General features: G+C 33.4%; 2 protein-coding genes across 5 annotated transcripts in view; one reads left to right on the top strand and one right to left on the bottom strand.

Annotated features, from left to right (window-relative positions):
• The window catches only part of LOC117115071 (protein phosphatase 1H-like), a 54,218-nt gene that overhangs the window by 35,475 nt on the left and 2,412 nt on the right, over nt 1-16,331 (bottom strand). The window contains exons 1-2 of one of the 3 annotated variants that reach the window (XM_033258730.1): nt 10,426-10,904; nt 2,572-2,704 (exon numbers count right to left, since the gene is read on the bottom strand). In XM_033258730.1, the coding sequence (XP_033114621.1) occupies nt 2,572-2,704; nt 10,426-10,730 (438 nt within the window). In that variant the 5' untranslated portion in view covers nt 10,731-10,904. Of the gene's footprint in view, nt 1-2,571; nt 2,705-2,824; nt 2,845-10,425; nt 10,905-16,331 lie in introns of those variants that run through there. The other 2 variants (XM_033258732.1, XM_033258731.1) reach the window with 2 other exon arrangements.
• The window catches only part of LOC117115070 (cadherin-like and PC-esterase domain-containing protein 1), a 53,289-nt gene continuing 47,965 nt past the window's right edge, over nt 11,008-16,331 (top strand). The window contains exon 1 of one of the 2 annotated variants that reach the window (XM_033258727.1): nt 11,008-11,068. The gene's annotated coding sequence lies outside the window, so the exon portion shown is untranslated. Of the gene's footprint in view, nt 11,069-12,543; nt 12,674-16,331 lie in introns of those variants that run through there. The other variant, XM_033258728.1, reaches the window with a different exon arrangement.

Raw genomic sequence — 16,331 nt, forward strand, 5'->3', positions numbered from 1 at the left:
AAATGTGTATACGAGACAGATTGTACAGTTTATGATACAATGACCTTCTAGAATAAAGTGCAAAGTACAGTAAGATCTGTCTCATCCATGAAAAAGTTGATGAGTATAATAAGACTTGTCAGGAACTGGAGTATAATAAGACTAGTCAGGAACTGACTATAAACAGCAATAATTAATATTCACGGTTCTGCTCATGAATTAACTAAAAAAGCTAAAATTTCATTGAGAAATGCAGGCAAGTTTCAATTGTCCATTCGAATTGGTAGTGACATTCGGAAGATCTTCAAATATGAATTCTATTGTATTACATCCTGCAAGCTCCCCAGGGGCGCAGGGGATGGCACCCTTGTGGGTACAATTACCATCAGCTTGTATGTGAGGCAATTAACAAACGGATGTGGTTGAATAAGGGAGAAGGTTTAATTTCTACAATTGTGTCATACAATTGCTTTGACTGACATTTTCTGGTTACCATTCAAATCGTTTGAGGATTTCTCAATAACAGGATGGAAGTTGTATTTTGTTATGAGGTCCCAAAAATGTGTTTACCATTACTTTACATCTTGCAAAGGGCCACACAGTAGACCATTTCTCTACAGAGGTTTTTTAAGAAATACATCCATTCTAAACATCCTTAAAATTGCTTTAAAAATAGCTTTATTAAAAAAACTGTGCTCTGATTTCTGTATGGAATAAAATTGATGATTCAACAATGATGACGATGATGATAATGATTCATTTTACTTACAGTACACAAAAGGGCCAAGGACGGTAGTAGCAAACCGAATCACAGTAGCAATATTTTTCAACAAAAAAAAATGTACTGCTACGCATGATGGCAGACATAAATCTAAGTCTCATTAAGAATAAGAGGCTCAGGGAGTGAATTTGTTTTGGGTCATGAGGAGAATTCCTATCACTGAGAGGACTCGACCCCAGAATCATGACAGTGGAAGAAAAGCATCTTAAAAACCAAGCTTGGTGGTAGTAGTAGTGATGGTGATGATGGCTGCTGCAACCACAACACCGGCGGCGGCGACGACGATGATAATAATGGTGATCATGTACATGACAACGATAATTATAATGATCAAAACAATATCCCCAACCAACTGACCCTGACTCCATTTGTTATTGTAAAGGGAAACAATTTTTTTGGCATAATGATGCTGATAATTACAATAATTATTATGATAATGTTGATTATGATAATGATAAATCAAGGGCATGAATAGGTGAGGTATGTTTATGATTCCCTCTCCTGCCCCCATTAGACACATTAACAATCCTTATTGATTATGAATCAGAGAAAAGGAAGCCGCAGACCCTTAAAAAAGCCAAAAATAACTAAGAAGCACAGGAGAAGGTCACTACATTACAGGGGCCTAACCTAACCCTGGCCCTGGAAAGTTCCGTACGTGCCCCTCGATTGTAAGAGACCATGCAGGGAAGTCCCTTCAAATCTGCCAACTACATAGCTCTCAGCAAATTAGTTACCATGCCTTTGAATTACTATACTATCTAATTGTTTACCAAGGACCAACGACCCGAATGACCTAGAGAGTCATCAGTGTTGAATTAGCGAGGAAGTGTAAACATAACTCGTTCCGTCTTATCAACAGCTGAATGATTGGTCGACTGTTACACAAACCGAAGTATCAGAAAATAACAGATACCTTCACGAAGTTGGCGTCTGATGCACAAGGTATTGAGAGCAGAAACATTGGCTGAAGTCCATGAACAGTAATGTGTGGTCTGGAATTTGAGTAGTTTGTTTTCATTGTTTCATCATAGTATAATATTTGTAGTCTTCACTTTACGTGATTTGTAATTTGCTGATTGTTGGTGGTAGGCTAAGCAAATCCATTGCGAGTGCCTCGTCAAGTTGTGAACATCATAGAAAGACGTCGGGTGGTTGCCAGGAAATGGGACTGTTGATGTGGGTGCCAAGGGGTTGGGAGCCCATCCAAGATTTTAGGATTAACTAAAATGGGCAGCAATGAGTTGCTTTATTTTATTTTGCTTTACAAATGAAAATATGTACAGTAATTTGCCCTATTGTTTTTAATAAAATAAAATGTAAACAAAAACAAAAATCAGATCTGCATAATTGAATTATCTAATTATCAGTTCTATACAAAAAATAACATTTCTTTATTAATTTATTGATCCTGAAACCTAATCTATACAAGAGTTGTTTTCACATTTTTAAGAATAATCTTAAAAAAAAGTTCAACATTTCAGAATCATATCTTACTTAATTTTGCTTTCTTTATATTACATTATTTCCTTGAAACATATTTGACATTCATGGGTATTGATAGTGGGAGAGGGGAGTTAGACGTCCCCTTCCTCCATAAACACTGTACAAGAAAACCACTTTCGGAACATAGAGTCAGCAACTCTTGGCTAATAATACCATCGAAAATCTTATCTACTTGTTAGATGAGAATTTAGAAAAAAAAATTAATTAATTATAACTATAAAGCTTAGGAACTATAAGGTTTAGACAACTAGATATAATAGTGACGAAATTTGACCTACGACTCAACTCATTAAAGGGATACTTACAATTTCACTGGAGCTGACATCAATGCCTTCTGGAGTTGTTGGATTAATGTGCTCCATTAATTTTGCTTTCAATTTAAAATGGCAAGCTATAGCTTGATCTTCATTGCACCTTGTTTTACCGCCGTTTATTACTCTGAAATGAAAAAAAAAAGTGTAAATATGTTTTTTGGTTTTTTTTCGCAACAAAAAATTAATAGTAGTATATGCTTGTCAGGTGTACCACCATACTAAACAAGTAGTAGACTATAATTACCAGTGCTGACAAAAGCTAAAAAGCTTTCACTGCAACATAAATAGTCATTGGAGGGCAAGTTTAGGATCCGAGATGGATCCTCCATCTGCGAATGTACCTTCCCGGGCCCTCTCTAATTTTTCAATTCCTGGATCCGTATGTGATGCCATCAAACACATATGAAACACAAAAGAACTTTCAAATCAAAGTTGTATATTTAGATTAAGGTACAAATGAATGAATAAAACTACTCATTTAACGACTGAAATAATTCATCTTAAAGGTGAATTTTCATTGTGATCCCACTCACTGGGATTGTCTACAGCACCATTCCGCAACCTATGGGTCTCAAACCAATGTTTGGGTGGTGGAAAAAAATGTTGATGGGTCACATAATCTCTTTTGTTATTAATAGTGTTTCGTGCTATGGATATGATATTCTGAAGTTGAATTTAATTGAATTGAATTTAGATTGTTAAAAAGAAATCAAATTCCATTAAACAATAGTGCAATTGAAGTGTGGCATGTGTGTCAGTTTACTTTTGGGTGTTAAAAAGTATATTATCAAAACATTATTCTGTACTTTAGGTATGACTACCTGAAAGTGTTAGTTTTGTTCATTGCAATGTGTTTGGCTTTCAGTTAAAAAATTATTAATGAGGAAACAGTATTTTCTTAAATTTAATGTGTCTAAGTCTTCGCATGACCCATAAATTTATGTATAATAAAATGTCCGTAAATCAATCATTTTTAAAAATCTTCAACTTATTGAAAGATTTAATAACTTGCATGGTTTTGTTAAATGTGTAATTCAATTCAAAGTTGTTTCTTCATTTTTAGGGATTTTATATTAATTTTGTGGGTGATAGTACTTTTTAACTAATTGCCAAAAGAATTAAGTGGGTGGTTCTTCTGATAAACGCTATCCCTAGCACGTATAAAACGACAGATTGATTTATTGACTAAATTTTAAAAAAAAATCATATTCAATAATTTTACTATGAAATTCAGGTGGAAATTTGCCTTCGGATTTTGATGGATCACGTCTGAGTGGCTGAGATATATTTTGGGTCATGGGCTAAAAAGGTTGCGGGTAGGAGTTCTATAGGTGTTATCAAAGAAGTTTGTATGCACATAGCGACATAATTCGAAGATGGAGATTGTTCCTTCCGTAAGGATAATGCAGGCTTAAAAACAATAACATCAAAATGTGGAAATGGGATAAAGTTCATCACATTTCTATTTTGACCTTTTAGGACTGCATTGACCTTTAAATCTGAGTCTGTATATTTGTTCGCAGAATCCAGGACTAATGGGCGAATTATTCGTAAATTGTCATCCAATCTGTGAAATCAATGGTACAGCACAATTGAACAGTCGGCAAAACTATGAAATTTCTAATAATGCTTTGCACGATTTTTAATTTAAAGCCGGGCTCCGGAGGAGAACCATATTTTGATATGTTCTACAACAGATTTTTCTAAGGCATAAAAAGGGTGTGTGATGAAAAACTCGTCAACGGTAAACGATACATTTGAATATTTAAAAACTTAATGAAAAGGGGCGTTAACACCCTTTCTTTCCACCATTTCCCCCAGTTTTAAAATAAATTTAAAAATCTTAGAAAACTCAGTTGTACAACATATTAAAATGTGTTTTATTCCGTAGGCTGGCTTTAAACGTTGTAAGAAAACTCTGACTAAGCTTCCTTTATCAGGTGCTGAAAAAGAAGTCCCAATGGTAAGCCGAGAACAGCGACACAGCTCAACGTGATTCCATTACTACTAATCAGCTTTTTATTACGCAGGGAGATAAGAATTTGAACATCAATAAATCTTTAGTCACGATAGATAAATAAACACCACGCAATGCTTCGGTATAGAATTGAATCCTATCGCATGAATGAAAACGGATCCACGCAGTCGATCTAATATTCATGTTCGTGTTCATTCTTAAGAGATGAAGAAATTAAAGATTAAGGATCTGAAGGAAAGATAACCTTTTGATCCCGTAAATTATTTTAATAATGATATTTTCGATTACGTTAAAATATGTAATACTTTTTATTAGAATGAGGATTTACCATGTAATGCACTGATAGACCGTTGTATTATAAGGCTTAGGGAATAGAGATGATTTGGTTTGATTTTAAGAACAAATTTAAGGCTAAAACTAGAGTCACTGGAATAAGAAGCCAAGTTTTGTTAACATTGTCAAGCTAAAGTCCCATTGTATACTTTCCATGTCATCATACAGCATAGTATTTCTAAAGGAAAGCAGAAAAATGTGTATGATGATACAGTAATATATACTTAACAACTAAAGGTACAGCAGACATTCTAAGTCAACATTGAGGGGTGCAATAAAATAAGCAAAATTTTCATGAAAACAATATTAAATGATTCCTGCACGACGAAGAACTACTGGTAAGTGTTGCAAAAATATGATGATTGACTGAAAAATGTTAAGTTTGTTTGTTTCTTGTTTTATTTTGTACAATTGTACAGTGAAATTTTGAATAATGTTGTTATATGATGTATATTATATCATCATCAAGATGACCAAGACTACTTTAAAATTTCTGCACAGTTCTCCTGAAATAATCTTTGAATTATCCCATATCCTGACACAAACGCATGTCCTTGGCCCCGAGGGATTCCCAGTAATGTTCCCTGTTTAAGCCTCCTTTGGATAACTCCTGCCTTGATGCTCTTTGTCATGTGGTACAACTTTGCCCTATTATACACGGTATGTTTCTCATGAACTTTGATTTCCATAATAAACAGTCGATGATCCTGACAATTACACGAAGACATACTGAAAAACTTGTTTCCAAGTCCACATACCTGTGTTTGTATCGGCATTGTTAAAAAACAATGATAAATTAGACAAAAATGATAATACTGTAATAATGTGCATTCTGCTACAGTAATTAAAAATAAACAGTAAATGATGTTGCTGATGTGTCGTTCATACGGCGAAATATTCAACACTATTCTTGTGGATTGGTATATTCACTCTTTAGGTCATTTAATACATATTCTCCTTGGTATAATGATTAAAATTATTGCCTTCTTTTTCAGTTATATTTGTTTTTATAACATTAAAAATTATGAATTTAAGAGAACAGTACTGTACATGATAATAAAGGCAAAAAGCTTGTGTTACCTAGGTATGACCATCCAAAATCTAAAAAATCCAGAGTCATATAATATTGTTTCCTCAGGAAGCTGAAAATGATGTAGGAAAAGAGCAATTCTCAAGCTTTTTAAATAAATTGAGAGCTTAACCACAGATATTTTATCCCAGAAGTCTCCATTTTAATGGCAAAAATGTATGGGGTGAAAAATTAGAAGTAGGTCAGGCATATAAAAAATACCCAGACAATCCACCCTTATTTCTAACTGGCACAACAAATCACACCAATCTAAAGTTGACCGAACAACAATAACGCTTGCTATGCACTTTTCGCTGTTTGTCATAACTTGCCAGATTTAAGGTCAGTTGAAAATCCCTTTAATACAGATGCAAGGATATTTCTGACAACTCCCAAACTTTAGCTTTTATAAATGAGGTCATTAAAGATATTCCTATCTATAATGAGAAAAAAAATCAGACAACAAAGAATAATTTAATAATACTTTGTATATTCATGGAGGAAAAAAATAAATTATTTATTATAATAAATTATTTTTATTATTTTTTTCCTCCATGGTATATTTAAGTAAATTATTAGTTTGCAATTGGAAACTCTGAATGAAAAAAAAACAACTTCCTTATTAATTAATGAGCATATCTACAAGTACCATCATTGCTGTATTGGCTGGAAATAAAAAAAATAGAATTTTTGTAGACTAAAAAGCTGTCCACACTATCAAATGTTATTTTGACAAAAAATTGTTGTTTGCTCCTATAATCATGATATGCCTATATATGGTCATGATGGGATGTCATCATGACCATATTTAGGCATGTCACATGATTTAAACAATTTGATAGTCTGGACAGGACTTTAAAATAAAAGAGTCGTAAACAAGCAAATATTTATTTGTATCATTGAAGGTTATTAATTTTTTGATCCTTAAAATAAGATATTTTTGAAAAGGAGTTTTTCAGATTTTCTGATAGATATTTTTAATGTCTGTACAGCATTTGGATTTCAATTGAAAGTTTTATCAATATTACTGTATATTTTGTCCTTTTCAATTCTTTTTTTATATAATTGTCCACATCATTTGATATATACTGTATTTTACTCACTGATTAACACTTTAAAAATAGACAGGCAAAACCAAAAATATTTGTTTTTTATTTAATGTTTGAAGAGGTTTCCAGAATAACTGCAGTAAAACAATTAATATTCCTTGGAATTTCTATAGGAAACCTATTGAAATTCATAAAATAATAATCTGCGTGTTAAGTTGATGTCCTTGTCACGGATCAAGGGAAGTTTGCCCACGAAGTATTAAATATCCGACATTCGGTCAATATTTCAGCCACGTCTCTCTCACCAAATCTTACGGTGTAATTCCAATTCATTCTATTTGTTAATATTGATCTTAATATCTACGATAAGCCTCCAATCAAGCCAACATAACAAAACTCTTGAGTCATCGCCTGTCATTTAAAATCATTTAATTGAGTGGTTTTGATTTTAATAGTCGTTGATTACAGCAGAACAAATTATTTAAGTGTATTTGATTGTCATACTGTATTATTGCAAATATATTTGTAGTATTATGGTTAATATTTCTAATTGTTGTAGGCTGTTGTGAATTCCTGTATAGCTTCAATAATGAGTTTCCTATTGGAATTTTGATTGTGCACTGGTGTCAGCTGGGTAGAGGGCTGAAGCCCTCAGTTAGCCAGGGCAGATTCACTCTGTGGGGATGCCTACAGGAACCCACAAATTTCATGTATTTGATATGACAATGAATACATGAATCATTAATCTTGAATTTTAAAAATTAAAATTGAAAAAATACTGGTAATAATTTGAGACACATAAACCTAATTTTTTGTCATTCTCCCCCACCCTCCTAAAAGATACAGTACACCATTGCTGTTCATGAACATCAGGCCAAATACATTCGTTCCTACAGTAATGTAGAATAGGAACCAATATGAACTAATGAGTATACATTGTAAGATATAATTACATTGACAGAAAACAACAGTTGTCATAATGCACAACCGGTTCCTTAAGATAGTTTAATTCACAGAGGAAGTAAAACCAGTTGTTCCATAATACAGTCTGGCCAATAGAGATTTGAAATTATACATTTAGAAATTAATTTTTTATCCAAATTAATTGTTCAATGTCGAAACATTAGTCATATTAGAGTAAAGTATAATTTCATATTCATTAATTTTTAAATATGATGTGTTTTGGGGTTCTTTTTAAAATCATTTCATAAATGTAATGTAAAATCAGATTCAGAATCGAATTTATTTGTCCTTATGGAAATTACACTAGTCATTTATAGCTTCATCACATTGGTGGTTAAGTTGAATATGTTACTACTGTATACATAGATACCACATACTTTTATTAAATCATATCATATCTGTCATTTAAAATCATTTAATTGAGTGGTTTTGATTTTAATAGTCGTTGATTACAGCAGAACAAAATATTTAAGTGTATTTGATTGTCATACTGTATTATTGCAAATATATTTGTAGTATTATGGTTAATATTTCTAATTGTTGTAGGCTGTTGTGAATTACTGTATAGCTTGAATAATGAGTTTCCTATTGGAATTTTGATTGTGCACTGGTGTCAGCTGGGTAGAGGGCTGAAGCCCTCAGTTACTGTAGCCAGGGCAGGTTCACTCAGTGGGGATGCCTACAGGAACCCACAAATTTCATGTATTTGATATGGAACCGGTTGTGCATTATGACAACTATTGTTTTCTGTCATAATTTTCTGTCAATGTAATTATATCTTTACAATGTATACTCATTAGTTCATATTGGTTCCTATTCTACATTACTGTAGGAACGAATGTATTTGGCCTGATGTTCATGAACAGCAATGGTGTACTGTATCTTTTAGTCATGTCATATATTTCATAACATTTTATAATTATTATACTTTGACTTATAACACACAACAACACAGTACAGTACTTTTTGAACATGCATTTGGCAACACAGTACAGTGGAACTTTTAAATGGTGCCGTTGAGGGCCGACTTACAAGAATTAAAATATGAATCATGTGATGTGGGTATACACTGTAAGACTTTGGGCCTTCAATCGAACGAAAGGTTGAGAATGAGGATTCAAACCTTTGTGTCCTCGGGCAAGGCACTATTATATCTCTATAGCCATAAGTGTATTGGCATAGTACATGGTAGGTTTTGAATACCAATAAAACTGATTAAACATTACTAGTTCCCCAAGGGGCCTGAGAATGTGTTCTGTAGTGTGTTTAATCCAATGACTGGATAATAATGTAAAGCATGACATGGTCTTGGCATAATGAGCTATGTGAATACACTTTGCAATATTGAGCATTCTATAAAAAATAAAAATTTTGTTAGAGCAATGAATAAATTGATTGTGGTATTGATGAACTTGATTTTATTATTAGGTAGGTCTAACTAACTTAATGTCCTGGTAGACATTCGTTAAAGAGATCAAAATGTAGTGTAAAAATTATGATGAATTATTTCAGCACTGGCAATTGTCTTTTCATTTTTTTAAAAGTCAATCACCTTGTTATATAACCATATGCCATCAACCACAATTAGTTTATTCATTGTATCAAAGAATGTTGGTGTACGTATTACTACTAGTAACAAAGCATTCTCATATGTACAGCTAATGCACACGCACAGTTATTGTATTGATCATATCGCAATGGGCTACAACCAGCAGTTAAATGATTAAAATACATTACATAAAACAATGCAACTGACTTTATAAAGCAAATATTTAGTCGTTTTGGACACTACAGAAAATAGCTAAGCTTTTACCTTTTTTTAGTTAGAGAGTGCAACAGCGGCAGAAAAAAATAGACACTATTGCTTTCTTTATAGTCATCCACAAAGAATGCGACACGACTACGCGCTCAGCAGAATAATTTTCTATTTTTCAAAAACTATCGCGCGACAACAAATATTCTGACCAATCACCGACTCTCATTCAAGAAACAAGACATAATGGATCCTTCGGCTTCTACTTTCTAGTGTATTCGCACCTTGATTTTAATTGCATAATAAAACTGTGCTCCATCATGGGAGGTACCGTGCTAAGATAGCATATCAACAATAGAAAATTTATACTATAAGTCAGGCACTCACTGCATCGACGAATCCGACTTTGCTCTCATTAGCGAGCTTTCGAAATGGGTGACGCGGGGAGCTGCGACGGGGAATTCAGTCAACCATGAACGTCGTACTATGCACTTCCCGTCTCAACATTATAGCTGTTTCGAATTACAGGACGACGCGCCCCCTCGTTATTGCGTGATCAATTATACAGTCACCCCCAGCGAGATGTCATAACCTAACTCGCGTTGCCGTGTCCGGCTTACCAGAATGGTGAACTTTAGAATATTTTAATAAATCATGGATGTAGGCCCTATACATCATCATCACATCACTCCATACTTACTCAGCATAACCTGTGTTCCAAGGCAATTTTGACACATCTCGGGGCACTAAAATTGGCCTAACATGATGATCAGCGGTAACTTCCACCTCGTCAAAACTAAGCTGGAGAAACTCTGGTCTTGTGTAATCAAACTTATCTACCTTCTCCTTTTCTGTCTTCTTAGCCAAAGAGGCATCATCTGTAGCTGCAGCCGTTTGCTGTTGTTTAGCTGTGGAATTTCCACCTAGCCGATTCTGCAACTGCTGTGGTAAATTTTGCATGTTCCCTAAAACCGTGTTCACGGCTTGACGAAATCTTGCCAACATGGTTTCAGAATAAAGTCTACAAATAACATGTATGTTAAAGTAATAACAGCTTAAAGTAAGCTGTTTTCTGAGTACTGAACGACCTTACTGAGAATTTAGATGTACCATTCGTGTTGTTATGGTTGAAGTGTTAGCAGATGTACGTGCAGTGTTTATATTTGCTGTGTGGTTCCATCAATCATTTAGTTGTAAACGCCCTCTGTGGTAAACATTGGAAAAAAAACACCGCGAAGTAATAATATAGAGGGCGCTTGGTGTAAACAAACCAACGCTACGTCCATTCATCAAACACGAAAATGTGACTTGTGTAGTACATAAAACTGTGGTTTACTCTCTAGGTAAGACGGTTTAATTTCTCTTTTAATATAATTTTAAAAAATAAATGTAATGCAATCTCCTGAGCCTATATCAGGCTGACGCCAGCTGGAAAGGCTAGGCCTAGGCCCCTGCCTTCAGCCTGGCTTTCCTGGTGCTCCAGCCTCCAGTAGAACGTAGAAGTAGTACTACAGACCAGAGGGCCACCAAGACCTATCTTGGACCTTTGGTTTAGCTATTTCGAAGGTTGGTGCGTAGGGCGAAGTTTCAAATAGAATCAGTTCAGTCTAGCTTGGTAATTTATAGATTGAAGATTACTGCAATAAGACAAGTGTGAAAATATTTTAGAATAATAATAGATAGTTTTGTATTGATATTGTATCTAGGCCTGGGCTCATTCAAACTTACCTGTACGATTTGGTAGATAGAGATTACCACTAATCAAATTAAATATGTGCCCCGAATCGGGATTTGTTGAAAAGAATTCTGAAAATCCATTGCACAATAAATCTTCTTCAGCATGTCAAATCTTTAGACTCTGTGTATTGCGCGATAACTTCAACAAGTATATGAACACCTAGAAAATCTACACCTTGGGCTGCTAGGAAACACACGTATGATTATCGCTAAAAAAATATCAAGTATGAATACGGCCAATGGTACAAAATTTTATGAATTACAACATATTGAAATAAAGAAGAGTAAACTAAAAGTGTTGTTCAAGATGAGGACAAAAGTTAAGAGTTGAAGGGTGGTTCATAGGGAGGGAAAATAATTGAAATTTTAACATAAAAAGAAAAACCAAAAAAATTAAAGTATTGTTGAATTAAAATAATACTGTATGTTAAACAGAACGAGCGAGTATCATTCTTTTTTGATGTGTATACTGGTGTCCTATTCTATTGAATAGCACCATAACATTAGTAATATTATCTAACATCCCATTCTGTAAAAATTTCCAAATCAGAATAGATTTTTCAGCTTTTTTTTTTACCTCCAATTAAGAATCTTATTACTACTGTTGGTCCTATACTCAAGTAAGTTGCCACTGTAAAACCATTGTTGTTATTATATTTGGTTATGGATTATCGTAAGGCAAGAGATTGAGATTGTATTGTTGTATGGCAGAACTATTCAAAGTAATATCGGTAAGAAATAACAATTAAGAACAACTAGTTAATAAGGTGAGAGTGCTTAGCCTGAAGATGGCCAACAATGGAGCTTCAGCTAGGTGATTCCACTCATTTAAAGAATCAAATAAAGTTAATTAAACATTCAATCAATCAGAGACTGGCCAAATGTATCAGTTTTCATTCTGTTATCATTAAAGATATGATTTCTGAGCTTTAAAACCTTAAATTGGTATTAGACAGTTTATGCGTGGCATTTTGTATTGAAACTGTAAATCTGTCTGGGTACTATTTAAAAGTTGAAGTGAGCCCTCTATTGACTTACTTGCAATTTATAACGTCACTTGATGCTTGTAGTTATATTACAACTTGTTAAAGTAGGCCAGGAAAACCTTTATGACACAACTTGGATTACATGCATCATTGTGGACTAAAGTTTCACGAGTAGCGTTTCATAATAAGAAATTAAGTGTACCTATTGGCTTTGCAAATTATTCGGTAAGTATTTCATTTGATTATGTTATTGCTTTTATAGTGATATTTCACTTTGTTGATGGATGTTTTTGATGGATGTTTTATAGATAAAAAGCAGCTTTTATTCCTGAAGATAAACCAGGGAGTTGTTATTTAGAACAACTCCCTGATGTAACAATTTTACAGCAAGTGATTTCCTTTGATCATCAATTCATGAGGAAGTCTATGTGTATTTTTTTTATATATATAATTTTTGTAATCATTTTTTAAAGAATTTGCATTGATAATAATTGTAAGGATTGCTGGTTTAATTTGCATTGATAATAATTGTAAGGATTGCTGGTTTATGAAATAGGTTGAATATATATTTCAATTACTCTTGCAGCTTTTTAAAATTTAATCATTGTAGGCATAGAGAAATCAAAATCATTGAAGGCTATTTAAATTACTTACATTTATAATGATTTTTAAGGAGTCAAATAAGTTTAATCAGTAGAGACATTTGCTTCCCTCCCCGTCCCTCCCCCCAAAAAGAACATTATGTTCATATGTAGTGATTATTTTTAGCTATAGCAAGTTTCTCTAATTAAAATAACCAAGTTGGTGGCAATGCTTGATTGTATAGATGTCTTTAAATTGTGCAGGTAATATAAAAATGCACTTGTTTTTGTCAAATAAAAATATGACTGGATGAAAATGTAAAGCATACCTTATCTCAATTCACTCAGTTTGCACAAGTGTATTCCTTATAGGCCAGAAGTCCCAAATTGTCCCTGGAGACAGGACAGTTGCGACGCTTGTACAAGGACACGCTTGTAGGCCTACAAATTTGTCACCATTTTCAATGTAAAAAGAAAAAGGCTTGGGCAGGTTTAGGTTACTGCCTAGAATGTTCAATAAATTTTATGTCTGCCATTGGCTTTACCAAACTTACTTGTCTTTGTGCTGTGCAACCCACGTCAAACAATCATTTTCTCCAATAATGACTTGTTTAAAGGGCTCTCTAATCATGGAGGTATTTATACCTCCATGCTCTAATATGGATTGGTATAAATTTTTGTATAGCTTCTTTAATCATGTACAGTAAATTATAACATGCCCAGGTTGAGGAAATGCTTGATTATATTTACTTCTTTAACCTGCGCAAGTCAATAATATTAACATGGAGGAAAGATATTAACATGCGCATCTAAAGGCATGAATGAACAATTATGAATTGGCATGAACTTCATAGGAAACTGATCCTTAGTGAGTAATTAGGGAACACCCATGGATACAATAATAAATCAAATGTCCTGAACCCTTCCTACTGGAAGAAGAAAAACAAATAAGCAATTAGCATTTAATAAGTCTCATGCAGTTGTAGAAAGTTCATTACTTTGCAAATCGTTTTTTCCATGTGCGTAGCAGAAAATCAAGGCAGATTAGTGAGAAGATTGGAGATAAAATACCACAATTGTTGATAGTTTGATCATGGAACAACTTTTGACAGCTGAGGGAAGATTGGAATCTTGTATTCCAATAAACGCATATTTTTGACCTAATAATAAATACAGTGTACATTCAAGAAGTTTGGGAATTACAGTATCAACATTTACCTCTTGCGGTACACCACATTGATAGTTCTGAAAAGAACTGTTATTTTTGTGCAGAACGTCTCAATGTCAATGTAGGAGAACAATCCTGTTCTTTACCATCTACATGGTGTACCGCAAGCAAGTAATATATTATTAGTTCGCCAAGCAGACATTCAAACAAGTTTGTTACTGTTTTATCTGTGCACACTTTTCTAAGTAAATTTTACTACTGGTCATTTGTTCCATTTAGAAGCTAGTGTGAGTCAACTTTGCATGTCAACAGTTAAAATTGAAACTATAAAACTAAAAAAACTGCATACTATCCAACAGATGGGATCATTTTGAATCGTGAAATGAAATTTTATGTAACGAAATCTTCTATTGTTAAATGTTAGTTCAGATATGTGGCATTTGCGGAAATATGACGTATTTCAACTGTGACGGCATGCTGAAATAGGTGTAACATAAACACGGTTACTTGGCATTTATTATTTATTTATGTTTTAAAATGCAACAATATTCTATTATACACATCTTGCAAGGTTTCTTACAGGAAACATTTGTCAACAAAATTTAGTTTTAATAATTATACAATAATGAAAGCTGTCATGTATGCATGTATGAAGGTCAAAGGTAGGCCTACTGATCTGATAAAACAAAGTACAATTCTAATTTTTGTTCGTGTTGATGATGCACAGTACACTATCAGAACAGATGACGCATGTATTTATTAAAATTATCAGCTTTTGAATGGGGGTTTTTTGCATTCATCACAATCAGTTATTAATGTCAAGTTAATTTTTGCATAAATATACTGTAGTAATTATAAGTTATTATGATTTGTCAAATCAGGAAAACATGTCTTAGAGCGTTTTTCATTTGACCAAGGAGTATAAATAGGTACCTGGTAGGATGTTGTGGCTTTGTATGCGATGGTTTTGAGTACACACCAGAGAGCAGGGGATTTTAGAGGTTACAATACAGTATATCAGATTCATTGACCAGGGGTAATAACAATACCTGTACAGGTGCTTTCATTGGATTATTGGCGGAATCTCTTGCATCGCCACTAGGAATCCACATCTAGGTGATTGTTCAAATTAGCTTTATTATTAACACATCTAATCATATTTTCCTGTGCAAGGTGATACACTTTGGCACTGATTTCCAGTAGACAATTGATACAACAGTAGTAAAAACATGAAAATTGATGAATGAATTTGCTGGAGATTTCTAGGAGACTCCACGACTTGCGACCCCTTAGTGTAAAAGCAAGTGTATTATTTTAGTTCTTTTGAATTTAAAGTTTCAAATAATGACAGTCAACGAAAAGGAAACATTCGTTCAAAAATTTGGCAATAATCCAACACAAAACCAGAAACCTTCAGAGAAGGAAGTTTCGCTTATGACTTATCCCGTAATCTCTTCCTTTCTCCGTTACATTTACCAAACTTTGCCCTTCGCTGCTCAATGCGTATCAGCAGTTAACCCTTCCTGGCTGTTGCTCCACCTAATTGGTTAAATTATATTCGGTTGACATTTTAATCGGATGTTCTTGTGTTACCGTTAATTACGTATTTCATATCTACCATGATCGCAAGCAACATTTTTTCATATTCTTTTTACGGTCACTATTGACTCATTAAATTTAAAAAATAATTTCTTCAAAAGTAGAAGACAATTTTAGAAAGATTAGCTATAGGCATTTCATAAATTCCACATGCAATAATGATAATTATTAATTATAATTTGATAAAACAAAATATAAAATTAAATCAATTTTATTATCAGCGAAAGCCACTTTACAGCTGAGGAAGCTGTAAACGTAATTAAATTATCCTTGATTTTGTCAATGTTTTCTTAAATTTAATTTTCTTTTGTTTAAATTACACAGTATGCATCATTTTTTAAATTGTTTGTACTGAAAACTGTATAGGTAAACTATTGATCATGTATCAGTATATTGTATTGATTATTTTCCTTACTATCCCACACTGTTTGACAAGCTTGTGTTTGTTGAAACATGAATGTTTTGGTAAGTAAGATGGGTAAAATTATGCATGAAGACATTAAAAAAAAAACAACCTCTATATGATCAGGATAAA

Source organism: Anneissia japonica, unplaced genomic scaffold (assembly GCF_011630105.1).
Source record: "Anneissia japonica isolate Jap-2015-1 unplaced genomic scaffold, ASM1163010v1 scaffold24_len2511860_cov200, whole genome shotgun sequence".
In the NCBI taxonomy this organism is placed as follows: Eukaryota; Metazoa; Echinodermata; class Crinoidea; order Comatulida; family Comatulidae; genus Anneissia; species Anneissia japonica.